This window comes from Cricetulus griseus, chromosome 5, assembly GCF_003668045.3.
Source record: "Cricetulus griseus strain 17A/GY chromosome 5, alternate assembly CriGri-PICRH-1.0, whole genome shotgun sequence".
Classification (NCBI taxonomy): domain Eukaryota; kingdom Metazoa; phylum Chordata; class Mammalia; order Rodentia; family Cricetidae; genus Cricetulus; species Cricetulus griseus.
This window is the reverse complement of record NC_048598.1, coordinates 97280871-97302448: the sequence shown is the minus strand read 5'-3', so window position 1 is coordinate 97302448 and position 21578 is coordinate 97280871. Positions and strand designations below refer to the sequence as shown.

Genomic DNA, 21578 nt, shown 5'->3' with positions numbered 1-21578 from the left:
GGACAGACTCACGAGGTACCGACACAAGGGTGCAAGCCCAAGCATAGCTCCCACTGGGTCTCCTGGTAGCTGGTACCCTGGAGGCCTTGGGGAGGACAAAAAAGCCAATCGGATTGAGAACAAAGGGAAGTAACCAGTGAGATGGTTAGACAAAGGCGCTGCGGCCAAGCCTGAACACCTGAACACCTGAACCCACGTGGTGGAGGGCAAGAACCGTGTGCTGTGTCGTGCACGAATGCACACACACTAACACAATGTTAAACGGCACTGTTTGCCCCCTCTGGGTCTGTGTGTTTGTGTGCCACATGGATGGATGTCAGACAACCTTTGGAAGTGAGTTCTCACCCTCCATCTCGTGGGTCCCGGGCATTGACGTCGGCCCGAGCTGCGTGAAATCCTACCTCAAGCTAAACTTTAAAAAGACGCTGAGGGCCGGGCGTTGGTGGCACACGCCTTTAATCCCAGCAGAGGCAGAGGCAGGGGGATCTCTGTGAGTTCGAGACCAGCCTGGTCTACAAGAGCTAGATCCGGGACAGCGTCCAAAGCCACAGAGAAACCCTGTCTCGAAAAACAAAAAATAGATATCTAGATAGATAGATAGATGATAGGTGACAGATATCTAGATAGATAGATGGATAGATAGATGGATGGATGGATAGGTAGATGATAGATAGATAAATAGATGATAGAATGAAAAAACTCTGAGGCTCAGGAGCAGTGATGTACCCAGCTGCAGGGGGCCCGACGCCCTCTGCCGGCCTCAGAGGACACGGCGCCCACATGGCTGACACACGTGCTTCTCTAAAAACTAAAATACGACCTAACATGAAAATGGCACTGCTTAACGTGTCCCCAAATACGCTCAGGGCGAGTGGGGTGCCCTTCTCGGCCAGGTCTAGCTCTTACGCCGGGCGCGCGCCCCCCGCTGGTCAGCGGCTTCTTCGCACATAGCTTCCTGGCGCCCGCTAGGGAGCCAAGCATAGGTTCAATGTCGCTCCGGATTGGCTCCGAGGCGCGTCCGGGGTCCGCTGGGAAATGTAGTCAGCAGAGGGGAAGGAGGCGCGCTCACTTCCTTCCTGAGCTAACTAACTTCACGCAATTCTGGCCAGCGCGGCACGCAGTCGACCGCCTCCTCATTTACATTCCGCCGCGGATGGCCCAAGGGCCTTTTCGGCTGACAGCATGTTTTCCCGTGCGCCCAGCGGTAATGCCAAGAACAAGTACGTCATCATCTGGCCAACTTGCTCAGGGCCCCTCAGAGCATGATGGGAGTTGTAGTCTTTTTCCGACTGCCTTCTGGGCGTTCCCTTTTTAGGACAGGCCCAGGGCGGCACACCCCATGCCCGTCTAGCATGAAAGGATTCCCACCCCCCGGGCTCCGTAACCGAAAACGCAATTTCCAGCATGCCCTGGTTCGCAGCGTGCAGCGGAAACGGAGCCCTCTATGGCTGGGAGTACGCCTGCGCCTCCTGTTGTCGTAGTGACAGCAACAGGAAGTGCGTGGTTAGGTTTTCCGGGATTCCAGGGCTGCTTGTCACCGCCACGCTTCTGGCGGCTGATTCTGGGAATTGTCATTTCTAGGAGGAGCGCCTTTGCCCTCTGTATAATCTCTGCCGGTGACAGCAGCCGGAAACAACGTCATCACGCCCCTCAGGGTCACACACAGCCATAGAGCGGTTCCCAGGCAGAAACCGAGAGGCCCTCCGGGAAATGTCCTTCGGGGAACGGAGCGAGAACGTGCTTCCCGCCGTCCACCTTACGCTCCCTAACAGGAAGTGCGTCACCACATTTCCCAGGGTCGCGCCGACCATTGGCCTTGCTTGGCGGAAACTGCCGTCCTTCCGCCGGTACTTCCCACCGCTTTGGCTACAGTTCCCAGAGGCCCTGCCTGTGCCTTTCGGGAAATGTAGTCTTTTCTCCCCTCTGCGCTAACATCGGTGTCTTCCGGCGGGTGCTCGCTCCCGCCAGAAGGACTCCATTTCCCAGCATGCCTGCGCACCGTCCGCCCGCAGCCGGGTCGCAGAGGCCATTTTGTTCCGCCCGGAGTCCGCTAAGATGGCGGCGAGCGAGAAGGTGAAGGTTGTCTCCGGCGACAGGCGGCCCGGCTAGAGCCGGCAGCGAGCGCGGCGTCCAGCATGGATCTGCACACGGCCGTGTATAATGCGGCGCACGACGGCAAGCTGCAGCTGCTGCAGAAGCTGCTGGCCGGCCGCGGGCGCGAGGAGCTGGACGAGCTGCTGGGCGAGGTGGCGGGCGGCGGCACGCCGCTGCTGATAGCGGCGCGCCGCGGCCACCTGGACGTGGTGGAGTTCCTGGTGGACCACTGCGGCGCCGACGTGGAGGCGGGCGGCTCGGTGCACTTCGATGGGGAGACCATCGAGGGCGCGCCGCCGCTCTGGGCCGCGTCGGCCGCGGGCCACCTGTCGGTGGTGCGGAGCCTCCTGCGCCGAGGCGCCTCGGTCAACCGCACCACGCGCACCAACTCGACGCCGCTGCGCGCCGCCTGCTTCGACGGCCACCTGGATGTGGTGCGCTACCTGGTGGGCGAGCACAAGGCCGACCTGGAGGTAGCCAATCGCCACGGCCACACGTGCCTCATGATCTCGTGCTACAAGGGCCACCGTGAGATCGCGCGCTACCTGCTGGAGCGCGGGGCGCAGGTGAACCGGCGCAGCGCCAAGGGCAACACGGCGCTGCACGACTGCGCCGAGTCCGGCAGCCTGGAGATCCTGCAGCTGCTGCTGGGCTGTCACGCGCGCATGGAGCGCGACGGCTACGGCATGACCCCGCTGCTGGCCGCCAGTGTCACCGGGCACACCAACATTGTGGAGTACCTCATCCAGGAGCAGCCCGGCCACGGGCAGCTCCCAGGGGCAGAGCTGTCCGGGGAAGGCTCCCCTCAGGGGTCAGGCGGTGTCTGTTCCACCCCGGAGGAAGCAGAACCTTATGAGAGTTGCTGCCCCACCAGCAGGGAGGCGGCCGTGGAGGCTTTGGAGCTGCTGGGAGCCACCTACGTGGATAAGAAAAGGGATCTGCTTGGCGCCCTGAAGCACTGGAGAAGGGCAATGGAACTCCGACACCAGGGTGGGGACTACCTCCCCAAGCCCCAGCCCCAACAGCTGGTTCTGGCCTACGACTATTCCAGGGAGGTGACCACGCCCCAAGAGCTGGAGGCCCTCATCACAGATCCCGATGAGATGCGGATGCAGGCCCTACTGATACGGGAGAGGATCCTGGGTCCCTCGCACCCTGACACATCCTACTACATAAGGTACCGGGGTGCTGTCTATGCGGACTCTGGAAATTTCGAGCGCTGTATCCGTCTGTGGAAGTATGCCTTGGACATGCAACAGAGCAACCTGGAGCCCCTGAGCCCCATGACTGCCAGCAGCTTCCTGTCATTTGCAGAGCTCTTCTCCTACGTGCTGCAGGACTGCTCAGCTAAGGGCAACCTGGGCATGCAGCTCGGTTTCCCTGACCTCATGGGTGTGCTCAGCAAAGGGGTACGGGAAGTGGAGCGGGCTCTGCAGCTGCCCAAGGAGCCAGGCGACTCTGCGCAGTTCACCAAAGCCATTGCCATCATCCTCCACCTGCTGTACCTGCTGGAGAAGGTGGAGTGCACCCCTAGCCAGGAACATCTCAAACACCAGACAGTCTACCGCCTGCTCAAGTGTGCCCCACGCGGCAAGAACGGCTTCACCCCATTGCACATGGCGGTGGACAAGGAGACCACCAATGTGGGCCGCTACCGAGTGGGCGTCTTCCCCTCGCTGCACGTGGTCAAGGTGCTGCTGGACTGCGGGGCCGACCCCGACAGCCGGGACTTCGACAACAACACTCCGCTGCACATCGCTGCCCAAAACAACTGCCCGGCCATCATGGATGCGCTAATCGAAGCAGGGGCCCACATGGATGCCACCAATGCCTTCAAGAAGACAGCCTATGAGCTGCTGGACACAAAGCTACTGGCCAAGAGCACCGTGCAGCCCTTCAACTATGTGACGCTGCAGTGCCTGGCCGCCCGCGCCCTGGACAGGAACAAGGTCCCTTATAAGGGATTCATCCCAGAGGAGCTGGAGGCCTTCATCCAGCTGCACTGAGCCCGGCCCAGACACCTGCGTGCACTTTAGCCTACTCCAAGCGAAAGCACCCTGTCCTCTTGGGCTGCAGGCAGTGAGGGTCATTGGAGTGGGCCCCGCTGTTGGTTCTAGAAGCCTTCAGGGTCACGTGGTAGGAAGATGGCCTTTCTCTGTGACAAAGCAAAAGAGTGCCAGGACCTCCCCAGTGGCGTCTGTCTGGGTCTGGAGTCCTGTGCCCACGACACAGGTGGAGGCAGAAGTCATTGGCTCCTTGCTGCAGTGGGCCACCTGCCACCTAGTTGTTTGCAGTTCTTTTGTTGTTTACTAATCAAGTGGGCAACAGCTTGGAGCCCACGTTCTGATGTTTTTGCTGTCTTTTTTTCCCTTGGTTTCTGTTTGTTGGACTCTATTGACTTAGTTTGAAGTTGCCAGGACTTTGTGGTGGTCACAGCCGAGAGTAGCATGAGCTGTGTGTGAGTACAGATCTGTGACGGATGTCCTGGGAAGCCTCCTCACTCCTGTGCTGGTTAGAGAAAGAACTGTCCCCAAGAAGGGCCAGAGCAAGTGACAGCAACAGCCAGGCAGACAGCATTGCCTCCAGCCCCACCCTGTTTGGACTGACATGGCTCCCAACTTCAGGCTGCAGCTGTGAGGACTGGCAGGCTGGTGGTCCAGCCACCAGGTTCATAAATGGTGCCACACTTACCCTGTCTCTCCTTCTCGAGGACTGGACCCCAGGTCTTCATGAGGAGTCCATAGTATCCCCAGTAACCGCCAGGAGTGGGCTTCTGATTAAGATAGGTGACAGTGGGGAGCTGCCAGCCAGGCTGCCATGTGGGGTCCTGAGTGCAGCCCCAGCACAAACAACTACCTGAACATCACCAACCTGTGACCCCGCCAGCTCTTGTCCCTGTCACGGTGAATGGGATTAAACCTGGGTCACACCAAGTCAACAGGTGCATATCCCCTGTCTGTGGGAACCAGCTGCAAAAGGAGAAAGTCTAGTGTACTGAGGCCCGTCCTTCACTTGGCCTTTGAAGCCACATAAGCCGTCCTGTGAGGACATCAGTGTGTGATTGCAGTGTTAGGTTGTTCTCTGTACAAAACAAGCCTTAGGCCTTACTAGGCAGAGCCTCACTGCCCCACCCTGCTGAACGAAGCTCAGGGCAAACTGGGACCCCTGTGAGAGTCTTGGCATTGATATCTATGGATTAAATGCAGGTTTGTGAAGAAAGCTGCCTAGCTGTTACTTAATGTGGGCGGGCCAAGGGTGGGAAGCAAGGTGGGTGCTCGTCAAGTATGCCTAGTGGCACAGCTGCCATCGCAGCACTTTTGAGGCTGAGGCAGGAGGATCACAAGTTGGAGGCCATCCTAGAGTGAGTTCAAGCATATCCTGGGGTAACAGAATACTTCAAGACCCCTCCCCTCTGATAACCCTCTCCTGGTGTGTGATACTAGTGAGCTTTTCCTGAACCCTACTGCACCCCAAGTGCTCGGGCCTGTGTCACTTTTTTTTTTTTTATTCTTTCTGTGTCACTTTTATACCTGGCAGCCAGTCACAATAGCCTGTGAGTCAGCTGCAGTGATTGGTTAAGAAGTAGCTGGGATTAAAGGCACACACCTTTAATCCCAGCACTCCGGAGGCAGAGGCGGCAGAGGCAGGCGGATCTCTGTGAGTTCGAGACCAGCCTGGTCTCCAGAGCGAGTGCCAGGATAGGCTCCAAAGCTACACAGAGAAACCCTGTCTCGAAAAACCAAAACAACAAAAAACAAAGAAAAAAAGACTTAAGTCAGGGTGTGGTTGTGTATGCCTTTAATCTGAGCACTCAGGTGTCAGAGGCAGGTGGATCTCTGAATTCAAGGCCAGGCTATCCCAGGATATCCAGAGCTACTAGAGAGACACCCCCCCCCAAAAAAAAACAAAAACAAAAACAGGAAAGATTAATGCAAGAGGAGATGGTTCAGTGGGTGAATCTCTGCTATCTGTGAGATTCCAGTTCACCCCCTCAAAATATGCCACCTTTGGTAGGTGGGCAGATAGACTGGGAACAGGGGAGGGAAACCCCACACCCAGCATAGGGGTGTCAGTCACAGGTGGGAGACATGCCCTCCCTTAGTGCCACACCCACCCGATTCTGGCTAACATCACAACAGACTGGTGTTTGCTGCTGTCTGCACTGTTCTCCAGTCTGTTCATATGGATCAGGGCAGTGGCACATACTGTCCCTGTGGGCTACACCAGTGTCTGCTATTTCTAGGTAGGGAGCATCCCCACCCCGGGTTAAACATAGCCCAGCGCAGAGCCATGTCACTGAGCACTCAGGCAGCTGTAGAGGGCCCAAGCCCAAGACGATGACAGGAGTGATGGGCACAGCAGGTGTGTCAGAGAAGGTAGGCCTGGCGCTGTGAGTTAGAGATGTCCCCAGTGCAGGGGCTCCCAACCCTCAGCCCTGACAACCTGTTCAAAGCCTGTCAAGAAGTCAGCTGAACCAGGTGCTATCACGTGCCTTCAGTCCCAACACTTGGGAGGCAGGACAACTGGGGCTACAGTGAGACCCTTTCTCTGGAAGAGACCACAAACACCAAGTGAGCTTGATGGAGCCTGACCTGCAGAAGCCGTCCTAGATCACTCCCTGGCTCTCACAGCGCTGCCTTCCGGGCAGGCTCTGTCCTTCTTTCTTAGCCAACTGCTTGCTTGCTTTTTATATTGTGTGTGTTTTGGGGGGCGTGCATTGAGTGCCGTGTCTGCAGAGGCCAGAGGTTTCGGTCCTCCTGGAGCTGGAGCCGCCACTAGCCCTTTGCTGTTAGCCGTTTTAGGCAGGGTCTCATGTAGCCTAGGCTGCTCTTGAACTCCTGACCCTCTTGCCTCTTCTAGAGTGCCATCATGCTCAATTTGCAAAACTGATTGTTCTCCTATCTACACATCAGTGGCTTTTAGGGTATGCTCAGGGGTGCACAACCATTGCCATTTCCATTGGTCCTCCCAGAAGTTGATTTTCAGGCCTGGGGTGCAGTTAGCAGTAAACACCTGTGGGTGGATGCAGAGGAAAATACACAAGATATACTTTTTAAAAACTTGTAAAGATGCCAGGAGTTGGTGGCGCACACCTTTAGTCCCAGCACTCATTGTGCGGCAGAGGCAGGCAGATCTCTGTGAGTTCAAGGCTAGCCTTGTCTACAGTGTGAGTTCCAGGACAACCTGAAACTGGTGCCCTTTTCTGGTGTGCAGGCATACATGCAGGCAGAACACTATACATAATAAATAAGTCTTTGGAAGGCTCGGTGGTGGCAGCGCAGTGGGATGAGTGAGGGTGTGGGAGTGGTAGGCCAAGTCTTCAGGGAGAAGAAAACCCCTTCTCACTTCCCAGGGAATCTGGCCACATTCCTGAGCTGCTTAAAGGCCTGGGCCACAGGACAGGCTAAAAATAAAAGCCCCACCCTGGCATCAGACAGGAGACTGCCCTCTTTGGGTGCCCATCTCAAGGTAGAAAAGCAGCATTCAGTCTTACCTTGAAGATTGACCATTCTCTCTGTGCCTCAGTTTCCTTGGCTGTAAGATTCGGAGGGAGCATTGTACCTCTGCAGGAAAGGTATCTAGATAACTGCTATTGCTGTATTTGTCCCAGGGCTGACATACTGAGCAGTCTGGGCTGTGTTCTTGAGCTCAGGATGCTGCCTTGGGTACCCCGCAATGGAAAGGTCTGTTCATGGCAGCATCACTTTGGTACTTCCTACCCCTTAATGTGTCATAACTGTGATGTAGTCAGGCTGAACTCAAACTCACAATGTAGCTGAAGTTGACCTTGAATTTTCTTATCTTTTTATTTACTTGTTTGTTTAAGTTTCTCGAGACAGGATTTGTCTGTAACCATCGTGCTGTCCTGGAATTTGCTTTGTAGACCATGGTGGCCTCACACTCAGAGATCTGCCTGCCTCTGCTTCCCGAGAGCTGAGATTAAAGATATGTGCCACAGTGCCTGTTTTTTTTTTAATTTTTTAATACTTTATTAACATTTTATGTGCATTGGTATGAGGGTGTCAGATCCCCTGGAACTGGAGTTACGAATAGTTTCGAGCTGCCATATGGGTTCTGGGAGTTGAACCTGGGTCCTCTGGAAAAGCAGTTAGTCCTGTTAACCACTAAGTCATCTGTCCAACTCTGACCTGGAACTCGTGATCTACTGGGGATGGACACACCGGCTGCCCTGGGACCCTCAGACTCCCGTGTTTCTCCCCCCCCCCCCCCCCCCCCCCCCCCCCCCCCCCCGCTGTGCCCTTCGTCCCCAGGTGGCCTCATGCTTGCCAGTTCCTACTGTACCCTCAGCATTCTCACCACTGGTGAGGAGCTGACAAAGGTAGAAGCAGGAGCCACAGAAGGCATCAGAAGATGCTAACTCACATTTCAACATGTGGTGGTAGAATGAACAAGACCTACTAGCCAGCAGGAAGGGAACAGGAACCAGCATGAAATCTCAAGTCAAGATGGACCAAGGTGCAGGTGAACACCACTTGGAAGTCAAGCATTTACTGAGTACCAGAGGATGGGGTATCCTGGGCAGTAAAGGACAGAAATGTGTTTATCCCCAACAGCTATGTGTGGGAGTGGGAAGACAAGGGTTTTTGTTGAGGTAAGGCCTCTCAAATGCTGAGGTGGCCAGCATGAGCTCCTGGCCTGGGTTAAATGGCTGTGGTCTGAACTGAGTTTAGGGTATGGTGAATGTCAGCAGTACAACGTTTGTCTGGCTTGTACAAGTGAGGAATACAAATAGAATACAAATAGAGATAGGTTATTAACTGGTAATTTATTGGGAATATACTCACATGAGGGAATCAGTAACCAGAATTGGTGCTCTGAGCAGTCCAGTTTTGAGTGCTTCCTAATGCTTGCTGAGCCCCAGAGAGAGAGGGCGCCCCCCCTTTCTTATCTACCTCCTTCTATGTAACTATGACCACACCCAAATGGGTGTGGTCAGCAGTGTAGGCAATCAGGGTCTCTCCCTACATGAAAAGGCCTTGGATTTGATCCCCTGTGCCAGAAATAGTCGCCAAAATTAATACTGTGTGTGTGTGTATCTTTGTGTGTGCATATATGTTGTGTATGTGTGTGTCTGTGTATTGTATGTGTGTCTATGTATATATATGCTGAGTGTGTGTGTGTGATGGCCCATGTGTGGAGGTTAAAGGACAACTCTGGAGACTTAGTTGTCACTTTCCACCATGTGCCTGGGATTGCATACAGGTAGGCAGGCTTGGCCACAAGTGGCTTTGCTGTCTGAGCCCTCTAGTGGCTGAGGTTGGTTTTGAGTTAGTCTCACTGACCTACAGCACAGGTTTGCTGAGATGGGCTGGCCCAGAACCTGCAGATCCTCTTGCTTCTGCCTCCCCAGTGCTGGGATCATAGGTGCACACTAGTTGTCTTACTCATGTTCTAGGGTCAAACTCAAGTCCTCTTGTGCAGCCATCTCCCTGGCCCTAGAGTAATGGCTTTTAAATGAAGTGGCCAGAAAAGCCCCTAGTAAGAGCCCTGGGTTTGGGGTAATTTTTTCTTTTAATTTACTTTTGGAGTGTTTTGCTTTTATGTATTTCTTTTGCATGTCTGGTGCCCACAGGGACCAGAAGAGGGTGTTGGATCCCCAGAACTGGAGTTGCATATGGTTTTGAGTCTGCACTTGAGTGCTTGGAGCTGAGCACAGGTCCTCTGCAAGAGCACCCATGCTCTAACCACAGAGCCATCTGTCCCTCTAGTCCAGAGAGCTCAGATTTGAGCCAAATCCTGAGGGAGCCATGGAGGAATTTAGGGAGAGAGCTTTCCAGGCATAGTCACGAATGTCTTGCTTAGAGGACAGTGACTGGAAGAGAAAGTGCTGGTGAATAAAGAGGATGAGGAGGGTCTGTACCCTGCACAAAGTCACAGCAACCTTCAGCAGTGAAACCCCTGCCAGTTGCATGGTGGGGGAGGGGAGGAAAAGCATCACCCAGGGCTACATCAAAGTCCTTTCTGGAATAGAACCTGTAGGAACCCTTCCAGAAAGTTCTACCCGGTGTGGACAGAAGCCAGGAGGGCCTTGGCAGGTGGCACAACTTCCTCCTTTCAGTTCCCTGAAGAGGGCTCACAAGGCTGGTTGGAACCAGGTCATGATAACCTTGGACTCAGCCTAGCAGTGTGCTCCAGACCCAGGAAGTGGGGTTGCCAGATACTTCCAGAACATGCTGCTCCCTGGCTCAGCCCAGCTATCTTCAAACCTAAGACCTCTTTATTGCCTGTGAGGGACATACACCCAAAGCCGCCGCCGAGCCTCACCACCTGCGTTTGAGCCCCAGGACCCAATGGAGGAGAGGACTGACCCCTGTAAATCATCCCCCGACCTCCACACTCATGCTCACACGAAAGAAATGTGGAAACACTGTCACACATTCTGCTCGGTCAGACCCCAGCCACACACAATGTCGGGTGACACTGTTGCAAGACACGACTCTCTGGGCTTGGAGAAAACATTTGTAAAACAAACAAAAGTCCCTTAGCATCCAGCATGAATCCCAGGATGCAGAGCAGATGGTTTTCTGAGTTCAAGGCCAGTCTGGTCTGCAGGACAACCAGGACTACTAAGTGAGGCCCATCCTGCCCTATCCATCCCAACAATAAAAGTCAGAAAGGAGTGTGAACAGAGCCAGCTTTCTGAATTCCCAGCTGGCTAGGGACACACCCTGCTGAGACTGCCATCAGACTGAACCCTGGAGGTCAGAAAATGTCCAGCCATGGTTCTAACCCCTCAGACTTCCTTCTTGCAGGAACTTCCTTTAATTGCTCCACCCACCAGCTCTTGCCCCATCACAGCCTTAGGGCTGTCCATACAATGGCTGAGTAAATGCACACACATGGCCTTCCCATGCCCAAGAACCCATCCCAGGTCTGCACACAGCAGGCACTAAATAATGACTCATTAAAAGAATTCATGGGGGGGACCGGAGATATGGCTCAGGGTTAAGAACACTGACTGTTCTTCCAGAGGTTCTGAGTTCAATTCCCAGCAACCACATGGTGGATCACAACCATCTATAATGTGATCTGGTGCCCTCTTCTGGCACGCACTGTATACATGATAAATAAATAAATACATCTTTAAAAAAAAAAAAAAGAATTCATGGGGCCGGGCATTGTTGGCGCACGCCTTTAATCCCAGCACTCGGGAGGCAGAGGCAGGTGGATCTCTGTGAGTTCGAGACCAGCCTGGTCTACAAGAGCTAGTTCCAGGACAGCCTCCAAAGCCACAGAGAAACCCTGTCTCTAAAAACAAAAAAATAAAAGAATTTATGGGGCTGGAGAGATGGCTCAGAGTTTAACAGCCCCGACTGCTCTTCCAGAGGTCCTGAGTTCAATTCCCAGCAACCACATGGTGGCTCACAATCATCCGTTATGAGATCTGGTGCCCTCTTCTGGTGTGCAGATATATATGGAAGCAGAATGTTGTATACATAATCAATAAAATCTTTTTAAAAAAATTCATGTAGGGTTAGAGCTGTGGCTCACAGGCAAAGCACTTGCCTAGCACCACAAGTAAATTTAAAAAGGAAATGTGTAAAAAACATTTAGGCTTTTGTCTTGAGATGGGTCCCCCCACAGCCCAGGCTGGCCTCAAACTTAAGTAACCAAGGTTGGCCTTCAATTCTTGATATCTTTTCAACCTCCCAAATGCCAGGGTGATTAAATTACATTTCTTGACTTAATGTGGGTATGTGCAAGTATATGGAGGTCAGTTTGCAAGAGTCGGCTCTCCCCATCCACCATATGGGTGGGTCCTGGCGAGGGAACTCGGGTCATGATCCATGACAAGCACCTTTACCAGCTGAGCCATCTCTTGCCCCCCCCAATCCAGTAGAAGTGAATTGACAGGCAACTGTCTGCCCTTCTCTACCCTGTCCTCTGTGTACCCTCCCCCCAGTCTTCTCACTATACCCCTAATGTGCTGGGCTCTGTCCTGCCCTGAGGCCTTTGATTGAGCTGTGTTGTCCACATGCACCTCAGGACAGGCTGTCACCTCCCTGCTTATTTCAAGTCCCTTCAAGTTTTCCCAGGTCCCCTTGCTTGCTTTACTGATGCTTCCTTTGACACCTCACCCTGGAACTCCACAGCCAAGAACCTAGCACCTTCCCAACCACCCGTCACCCCACACACCATGGTTCAGAGGATTTCATTTACATACCCCACCCCCAGAATCTCAGAACTGTGATGCTGGGGTTTCACTTCAGGTCTGCCTTGCACAGACGGGTCTGACTAGGTCTGACTCAGAGACTAAAACAGAAAGCAGGAGTGACTCATCTCCTCCTGCATGTAAGACAGGGCCTTGGCTGTTTGTGGGATGAGCCCACAGTTGCTTGTCCTTGGAAGTCTGGCTTTCTTACATTAAGTTCCCCTGAATTCTAACTCAAGTGATGCCAGGGCCACAGTTTTCCCCAGCTGTTAAATGAATGAATTCACATTTCACAGAGGCTTGTTTGGAGGGTTGAGATGTCTGGGCACATTAAAAGCTCTTGGATTTTCAAGACAGGATTTCTCTGTGTAGCCCTGGCTGTCCTAGAACTCTATTTTTAAGACCAGGCTGGCCTTGAACTCAGAGATCTGCCTGCTTCTGCCTCCCAAGTTCTGGGACTAAAGGTGTGCGCCACCGACACCTGGTTCATCCAGGGCTATGTAGAGAGAACCTGTCTCAAACGAAACACTGGTCAAAAGAGCACTGGTCCAGAGGTCCCGAGTCCGATTCCCAAGCAGCCACACTGTCCATTACCAGTAGTTCTCAACCTTCCTAACACTGATCCTTTAATACAATTCCTCATGTTGTGGTGGCCCTCAACCATAGAAATATTTTTGTTGGCTGGTCATCGGTGGCACACACCTTTAATCCCTGCACTCAGGAAGCAGAGGCAGGCGGATCTCTGTGAGTTTGAGGCCAGCCTGGTCTACAGAACGAGTGCCAGGACAGGCTCCAAAGCTACACAGAGAAACCCTGTCTTCAAAAACAAACAAACAAACAAAAAAGCTAAATAAATGTGAGGAGATGGCAGAGGGTCGGAGATGCAAAGTCCCACAGCCTTGGCTGAACCACACCACTTGCCCACACTCCAAAGAAAACCCTGCTGTAGCAAAATCTGCCAATATAGATGTTAAAAAAATAATAAACCTTTTAATGTGAGAATGGGTTTGACATGTCTATCCCAGTGACCCACATGGAGGAGGAGGACCGGCTCAAACAGGTTGTCTTACAATCGCCACACATTCCTGGCACACATACACTACATAAATAAATTCACAAAAGCAATCAACACCACCAGTAACTCCCCAGTGTTCTCCTTTCCTAACACTGCAAGGTTTCCTGGGATATGGCCGCCCACAAAATAAACTACGTTTCCCAGAGTCCCTTGCAGCAGAAGGCCACGTGGTCCACGCTGTCCAATGGGATGAGAATGCATCCACAGATTCCGGTTCCTGTCATTCAGGGAGCCGGATGGAGCTCCTATTCTATTCCAGTCCTGGTGGAGCTGAGTCTCTTCTCTAGGAGGTGGTGGGTGAGGGCGCCGGCTCGTGACTCAGCTTATAAACCCTCAGCTATTATAAACCCTCTCCATTGCCCCAGCACCACATCCTCCCCAGAGACTGTACGTGCCACGGTGGATGAGGGTCACGTGGCCGCTGGGGGCACCTTGGAGGAGCCTATGGCTCCTTAGCGGTCTGTCCACCTAGAGGGTGCGGGTTGGGGTCCCAGAGTCTTGTCCAATGTTCAATAGGGTTCTGGATGTTTTTCCAGGCCCTGCGTTTACAGGCGAGGTCTTCCTGGCCTCTGGGGTCCAATTCATGGCCGCTGTGTAGGCCCAGGCAAGGTTCCCCTCTCCCACTGTCGCTTTGGTGACTCAGGTGAAGTCCAGCTTGGCCACTCTAGCAGTCTAGGTTGGGTTCAGCCTGGTCATGTTAGGAATCTAAGTGGGCTCCAACACGATCACTCTCAAGCAGGGGTCCCCCCTGGTCACTCGGAGGGCCCAAGCAGGGGTCCTCACACTCAGTCTTGTCATTGGTCGACTGGGTCCCTGTCTGGCCCCACATGTGGTTGTTGACCCCCAACTGAACCATCTGGGCATGATGAATAATGAGAGGTCCTGGAGTCTGGGTGGCTGCAGGGGAGGCCGATGGGAAGGGTGGGGACTGCGGGGAAGAGACTGGAGGCTGCGAGAAAGACGGAGGCTGCTGCGGGAAAGACGGAGGCTGCTGGGGGAAAGACGGAGGCTGCTGGGGGAAAGAGACTGGAGGCTGCGGGAAAGACGGAGGCTGCTGGGGGAAAGAGACTGGAGGCTGCGGGAAATAGGGGGAAACCGGGGTGCCACCCTGCCATAGTTGTGAAGGTGTTAGCTGTGGACATCCCAGCCAACTGGGGAAGGGTGTAGGGGCCCCCAGTGACAAGTCCTTCCCGAAGGCCATCTGCAGGCTGTCCATCTGTGCTTGCCAGGCGCTGTAGCTGTGGACATAGGTTGAGTAGGCAGCAGACATGGCAGCCACCCTTTGCCGCTCGGCCTCCAGCTGTGTGCTCTGCTCCTTGAGGGCTCTGGTCTCCTGCTCTTTCTTCCAACGTATCCGGTATGCCTGGAGCTTCTGTGATTTGAAGGTGTTTGCCACCTTCCTGGCAAAGATAGGGGAGTGTTCATCCAGCCACACAAGGCTGTGGAGCAAGCTGGTCGTGTTGGGGCTGAGCTGGGCCTGGGAGCACTCCAGTGGGAGGAGGGGGATCACACAGTCTTGCCTTCCTGATTTCGTGAGGCTGTTCATAAGGGCGTGGTTGACTTGGTGCAGGCTCAGACGACAATCAAAGTTGGTGGTCAGAAGCAGGATCGTATACCCAGAGTGGTCGATAGCATCTTGGAGACAATGCAGCTCACCACGCCCAGGCACCTGAAATTCCTCACAGAAGGTGGCCCCATCGGGCACCCCAAGGGTCTCTAGCTTCTCCCGGATACGTAGGGCCACATGCTCGTCAGCCCTGGCATGGATAACCACAAAGTTATAGAATTTCTGCTCAGATGTTTCCAAGTGGTCCAGAATGGGGGGCATGGAGGCTGGGGGGACAGGACAGCTGCTGGGGAAGGAAGCAGAGGGCAGAGGGGGAGGAGGCAGTGTAGTAGAGAACTGGGGGGACTGTAGCTGGGCAGCGGGGCTAGATGTGGTGTTCTGCAGACTGTCATCTCCTACAGAGCCCGGGGGTGACATCTGATCGGTGATAGACGGCTGCTTTCCAATGCCTTCCGTGGTGGGTGGCAGGAGAGACTGGGAGCCTACAGACGCCTCTGTGCATTCAACCGGGCAGTGGACACTCGTGTCTGGAGCAGCCAGAGAGTCAGGGTGGATGGCTGAAGCCACCTCAGGGGACACCTCTGGGACCCCAGTTCTGTGTAGTGACCCCAAGGGGACGGGGACGCTGGTGTCCACTGACAGGGGCCAGCTCACTTCTTCAGGTTCTTGGCAGCCTGCAGGGACAAGCTGAGGCTCAGGGGAAGCTGGGGGTGTGTCACAGAGCTTGCTGGGCCCATGGGTTCCACGGTGTGGACAGAGGAAGGGCATAGTGGGTGACTGGCTGATCTCCAGGTGGCTAGCCAGTGAAGCGATGCTGCTGGTAGAGTGTAGAGAATGTCCCTGGCTCCAGTCTGATGTGTCAATGGGTCGAGGCTGGCTTCTAGTTACTGAAGGGGATGCTGAAGAAGGAGGCAGGCAACCCTGATCAGAATGGAGTGGCTGGAAGCCACAGTGGTCCCCCATGATGTCTGAACTACACCGATCCCGGGCCTCCTTCTGGAGTTGGCCCAGCAAGTGGTTACCCTGAGAGGCGAGGTCATGGAGGGCCACCTGGTAAGCCATGTCCCTTGTGGAAGCAGGACAAAGGTTCTCTTCAGCCAGCAGGTGGTACAGGCGAGCCACGGACCAGGACAAATCTGGAGGCTCCTCAGGGCCTTCTGTGCTGTCCACACCTATCCACTGGCAGGCTATCAGCTGGGCCACTGTGTCTGCCTTCAAGGACTCCAAAGAGGTCCTGGCCTCAGTGTTCTGGCCCAGAACCAAGAGCACCATGGCGTGAAGAAGCTTGGACTCCTGGCTGCCTGGATTCAGACTCCCCAGCTTGTCTTTCAGATGGACCAGCCTGTCCCTTTCCACTGCTCTTAGAAGGTTTAAGGCACCATGGAGTGATGGGTCTGGGTTGGCCATGGATGAGGGAGGATGAAGCCTGGAGCCACAGAGGCTGGGACAGGTGGAGACATGTTCTGCAACAGCAGCCTCCTGCCCAGAGTGTCCCCTGCTGCAGGAGATCCCAGAGGGTGGTGCAGCAGACCTGCGGAATTAGGAGTTTATCGTGACTTTCCAAACAAGACAGCAGAGGCAGGGGGGTCTCTGAGCTCCAGGGCTACATAGGGAGATGGGTCAGCAGGAGGGGTGGGGACAGAGGGAAGAGCACTGGCCAAGCATTTGCCGCAGAGTTCCATGTCCCACGCCCAGTGCCACAAGAACCAGGTGTGGTGAGTGAGCGGACGAGTGGGGGTGAGTGGATGTGTGGACTGGTATGAAGTTCTCAGTGACTTACAGGACACTCACAGTGATCCTCAGCTGGGACGGTCACCATCGTCACTCACCCCAGCTCTCTGTTCACAGCTGAGAAGACCTCAGAGTCGGTCAGTCCTCGTGTCCCCGACACCCATCCCCCCTCTATAGCCAGGCTGGGATGGGACTCACTCCTGTCCCACCCCAGGGCCACCTGCTGGCCTCTCAGGCAGGGACAGGTGTGGCTGTTGTGACCAGACAGCCCTGGCATGGAGTGGTGAAGGCTAGGGACACTTCTTAGAACCCTTCCACAATGCCCCATAGAGAATGTCCCAGCCATGTACGTGTCCGGGATGCTCAAAAGGGACCCTGGTCTAGACCTGAAGTCAACACGTCAGTCAGTTAACCCACAGACTTTGCAAACAAATGACCAAAAAGCCTATAAAGACCGGACTTGAAGCAGCAGAGGTAGGCTGGGCAGAGGTCAAGGGAGCCAGGTAGGCAGAGGGAGGGGCCTAATGACCATTGGCAGAGCCAGAGGCACAGGAGCATGACAGGTGGGGGCGGTGACGGCAAATGGCAGCCCAGGAAAATGGAAAAAGCTGGAAAGAGCAAAAAAGGCAGGGCCACCACCCTCTCCATGACTGCTGGGAAATGGAGGCAGTTAGGTGTGAAAGTGTAGACAGAGGCAGTGACAGTGTGACCAAAAGCAACAGAGCTAAGAAGACCTGTCAGACAGAGAAAGGGGGTCAGCTGCCCATCGTGGCTGCAGACCAGACGAAGCCTGAAGAAGGGTCAAGAGCTACAAGAATTAAGGCTTACTTTGGCAGAGCTGAACAGTGTGTCCTAAGGACTCAGAGACAACAGTTGGAAGGGACATGAAAATGGAGAAGCCTGCAGGGCGTTGGTGGCACATGCCTTTAATCCCAGCACTCGGGAGGCAGAGGCAGGTGGATCTCTGTGAGTTCGAGGTCAAAAAACCAAAAACCAAAAAAAGAAAAAAAGAAAAAAGAAAATGGAGAAGCCTGAGAGCACTGCAAGGGGAGGGCACAGCTCATACAAAGACCCTGGGGCAGAGGACACAGCAATGCAAAGGTCCTGGGGCAGGGGCCAAAGCCCTACCCCTAAATCCCTGTCCTGACCCCCCACCCCACCAGAAATCTCCCACCCTCATCTAGGATGTCCACCTCTGTCCTCAGGTCCCTCCTTCACACCCGTGCAGTCTCTTCATTTGCTTACCATTTCTCACTCAGGAGTGTCTGGGCTCTGCCGTGGGAGACGCTACACACACACACACACACACACACACACACACACACACACACACACACGGGCATCAGGCAGAGCAACAGGATGTGATTAAAAAAAAAAATCACCTAAGATCATTTCGAGAAATAAAAGTGCCATGGAGGAAATGAACCTGAGACAGAACCTGGGGTGGAGGATGCCCTAGGGAGGGCATGACTGAGCTGCACCCCTGAAGGAGATGAGCTAGTCCAGAGAGGCCCTTTGGAGAGCACTGTGAGTACAAAGGTCCTGGGGTACGGAGTGCAGCCTGGCATGCTGGAGAGGTGAGTAGGCAAGAACAGAGGGAGGAGGGGCCCGGGTGGCTTTGACCCTGAGGGAGATGGGAGCCCTGGAGGGCTATGGGTGGAGATCCTAGGGAGGAAGCTCCCTATGTGTGCTGTGGGGAGGATGAGTCCAGGGGAGCTCCAGGCAGAGGAGAGTGTCACAGAGTTAACCAGAACTTGTCCCTCTCTCTCCCCCTGTGCATGCTATGTTGTCACTTACATGCACTGTCCCACCTAAGGGCCTCTGCATGGATGTCCCTCTAGGAGCACATAACCTCAGGCAGTCAGTCCCTTCTCTAGCAGGGCAGCTCTCAACTCCTCATGACCTCCTACTGAATTTTACTTCATGTCCCACAACAGACAGGTATCTGGGACCCAGCAGGAGCAGGGCTCAGGTACAACTGTATAGTTCCTAGGATCCAGAGTGCCTGACACATAGTGGGTACATAATGCCGACTGTGGGCTGCCAAGATAGCTCAGTGGGTAAGGATGCTTGATGCTGCCAATCTGGACTGAACTTTGAGTTCAGTCCCTGGACCCATTAGTAGAAGACAGAAAAAGTTAAAATAAAATGCATAAATGAACAAACTGCTGGGCCTGTTTAATCCCAGCTCTCAGGAGGCAGAAGCAGGCAGATCTCTGTGAGTTTGAAGCCAGCCTGGTCAACAGAGCGAGCTCCAGCACAGCCAGTGCTACACAGAGAAACCCTGACTCAACAACAGTAATAAATAAAATAAGCATTCACTGGAGAGAAAAAATTAACACATGAACAGGGTGGTACCTGGTATACAATAAGTGCTTAAAAAGTGCTTACTGAGGCCTGGGAATGCACTGAGTGGATAGAGTACCTGTCTGTCATACAGGAGGCCCGGATTTCAACTCCCAGTGCCAGGAAGAAAGAGGCAGGGGCAGAGAAAGAGGGAGACAGAGAGAAACACAGAGAGGAGAGAGAAATGTTTATTGACACTGCTAAGCAAAGAGCAGGCAAAAATATAGCAGGGTGCATGCACAGTATTCGAGTTTTATTTGCTTGTTTTCTGTTGTTGTTGAGACAGGATCTCATAGACCATATAGGCATTGTACTATGTAGCCCAGGATAACCTTGAACTTCTGATCCTCCTGCCTTTACTACTTAAGGGTGTCTGTTTCCTCTTATCCAAACTATCTGAAAAGCTAAGGCAGGAGGATTTTTCTCTCTCTCCTCTCTCTTTCTCCCCCTCTTTTGTTTTTGGAGACAGGATTTCTCTATGTAGCCCTGGCTGTCCTGGAACTCGCTCTGAAGCCCAGGCTGGCCTCAAACTCACAGAGATCCACCTGCCTCTGCCTCCCAAGTGCTGGGATTAAAAGCATGGGCCAGCACCACCAAGCTTGGGAGAGTTTCTTGAAACCAAGAGATCAGGGACAGCCTAAGTGAGTTCCAGGCCAGCCTGGTCTACATCTCCAGATACAAATAAATAACATAAATGACATCAAAAAATAGAAGTAATTATTTTTAGGAGAGGGGTGAAGGCACTCAGTGGGTGGAGCTCTCGTCTAGCATGCATGAGACCCTGGGCTCTATCCCTAGCATGAACTATGACACACGGATGGATGGATGGATGGATGGGTGAATGGGGCTTCCTTTCTTTCTTCCCTGGCTTTCCTGACAGACCTGACAATCTCTTGTGGCACAGGGTACCCTTCCCAGTCTCTGGTGAGTGTCAGCTCTGGGACTCAGAGACTGAGTGCTTCCAGGGAACCTGGATGGTTCCAGGATTGACCCTGCAGGTACCCAGGGGCAGCTGGCTACAGAAGTTTCACCAGGCCAGTCCCAACACCTGGAAGACTGCTGCCTGTGTTAGTCTGGGGATAGAGGTTTTGACAGGAGACATTGTGGTAGAGAAAGTGGCTCTGATCAGGAAATAGAGACCAGGAGAGGGATTGGGGGTGGGGAGGCTGAGAGTTGGCTGTTGTGGCTGGAGGAGACCTGTGTATTGGAAGATCTAGGAATTTGGGGGGTCACTGAGGTCTGAGCAAGCACCCAGGATCCTAGGACTGGGTTGGGGTCAGAAAATGGGCTGCGGATCTGCTTGAAGCAGCAGAACGGGCTGCAGGTGGAGGTCCAGCGTGCCACCCAGGCTGTCCAGGGCCCTTCTGGCCCTGCACCCGCTGTCCCCTCTGCCTTCCTCCTACCTGGCCGTGGGGTCCTGGGCTGGTGGATCTCAGGGTCCCTGGTGGCCGCTGGAGAGGGAGGAGGGAGAAGAGGAGGGAACGGTTCCACCCCTTCCGTGTGGGGAGGAGCAGATGAAGTCAGCTGTGTCCCGCCCCAGAGGGGAAAGTCCCCAGGGCGCCCCAGCCCTGGCCCTGCCCTCCGCCCAGCGCCATAGTGCCACGTAGAACAAGTCAGGGCTCTCATTGTGTGGGGCCAAAGCAGGGGAAGAAGAAACCCCCACCCCCAGAGACCGAGGAGCTGGTAGCCACAGACCTCAATTAGTGACATACTCTGTGGGGATTTGCAATGCACCATGTGGCTAAGTTCACAGGCTGGTGACTTATGCCTCTGGGTCCAGCATACTGGAAGCTGTAACAGGCCCTAAGCTACAAGCTAGCCTGACCTACACAGGGAGACTTCCATCTCAAAAATAAATTAACAGGCCAGGTGGCAGTGACAAACACCTTTCGTCCCAGCACTCGGGAGGCAGAATCAGGTGGACCTCTGTGAGTTCGAGGCCAGCCTGGTCTACAGAGAAGAGTGAATTCCAGATCAGCCAAGGCTACATACGCAGAGAAACCCTGTCTCAAAAAAGAAAACAAAACAAAAAAAACCCGAATAAATAATAAGTAATAAACAAGAGTGCTGGAGGCTACAAGGAAAAAATCCATCTGTTTTTTTTTTTTTTTTTTTTTTTTGAGACCGGGTTTCTCTGTGGCTTTGGAGCCTATCCTGGAACTCGCTCTGTAGACCAGGCTGGTCTCGAACTCATAGAGATCCTCCTGCCTCTGCCTCTGCTGGGCACCAATGCCTGGCTGTGAGAATATTTTTTCACGTCACATCTTATTTAATATTTTTTCGTGTGTGTGTGTGTGTGTGTGTGTGTGTGTGTGTGTGTGTGTGTAGGTCAAAGAACAGCAAGTTCCTTCACCTGCTGAGCCATCATAAGGACACAAAATAAAAAAAAAATTGAGGTTTCTGGGTATTTAGTATTTTAAGAAACAACCTTTGTGGCCAGGCATTGGTGGCACATGCCTTTAATCCCAGCACTCGGGAGGCAGAGGCAGGTGGATCTCTGTGAGTTCGAGGCCAGCCTGGTCTACAGAACGGCTCCAAAGCTACCCAGAGAAACCCTATCTCAAAAAAAAAAAAGAAAAAGAAAGAAAGAA

The 21578-nt window shown here is 53.8% G+C and overlaps 2 protein-coding genes across 2 annotated transcripts; one reads left to right on the top strand and one right to left on the bottom strand.

The window, feature by feature from the left end:
* Nucleotides 1–1587: 1587 nt before the first annotated feature.
* Nucleotides 1588–5313, top strand: Fem1a (fem-1 homolog A). The gene has a single exon (XM_027416866.2). The coding sequence runs from the start codon at nt 2136–2138 to the stop codon at nt 4098–4100; it is 1965 nt and encodes a 654-aa protein (XP_027272667.1). The 5' UTR covers nt 1588–2135; the 3' UTR covers nt 4101–5313.
* Nucleotides 5314–13232: 7919 nt separating this feature from the next.
* On the bottom strand, nt 13233–20510 carry Ticam1 (toll like receptor adaptor molecule 1). The gene is made up of 2 exons (XM_027416865.2): nt 20391–20510; nt 13233–16441 (listed from the first exon to the last, which is right to left on the bottom strand). The coding sequence occupies exon 2, from the start codon at nt 16315–16317 to the stop codon at nt 14041–14043; it is 2277 nt and encodes a 758-aa protein (XP_027272666.1). The 5' UTR covers nt 16318–16441; nt 20391–20510; the 3' UTR covers nt 13233–14040.
* Between the last annotated feature and the right edge of the window lie 1068 nt (nt 20511–21578).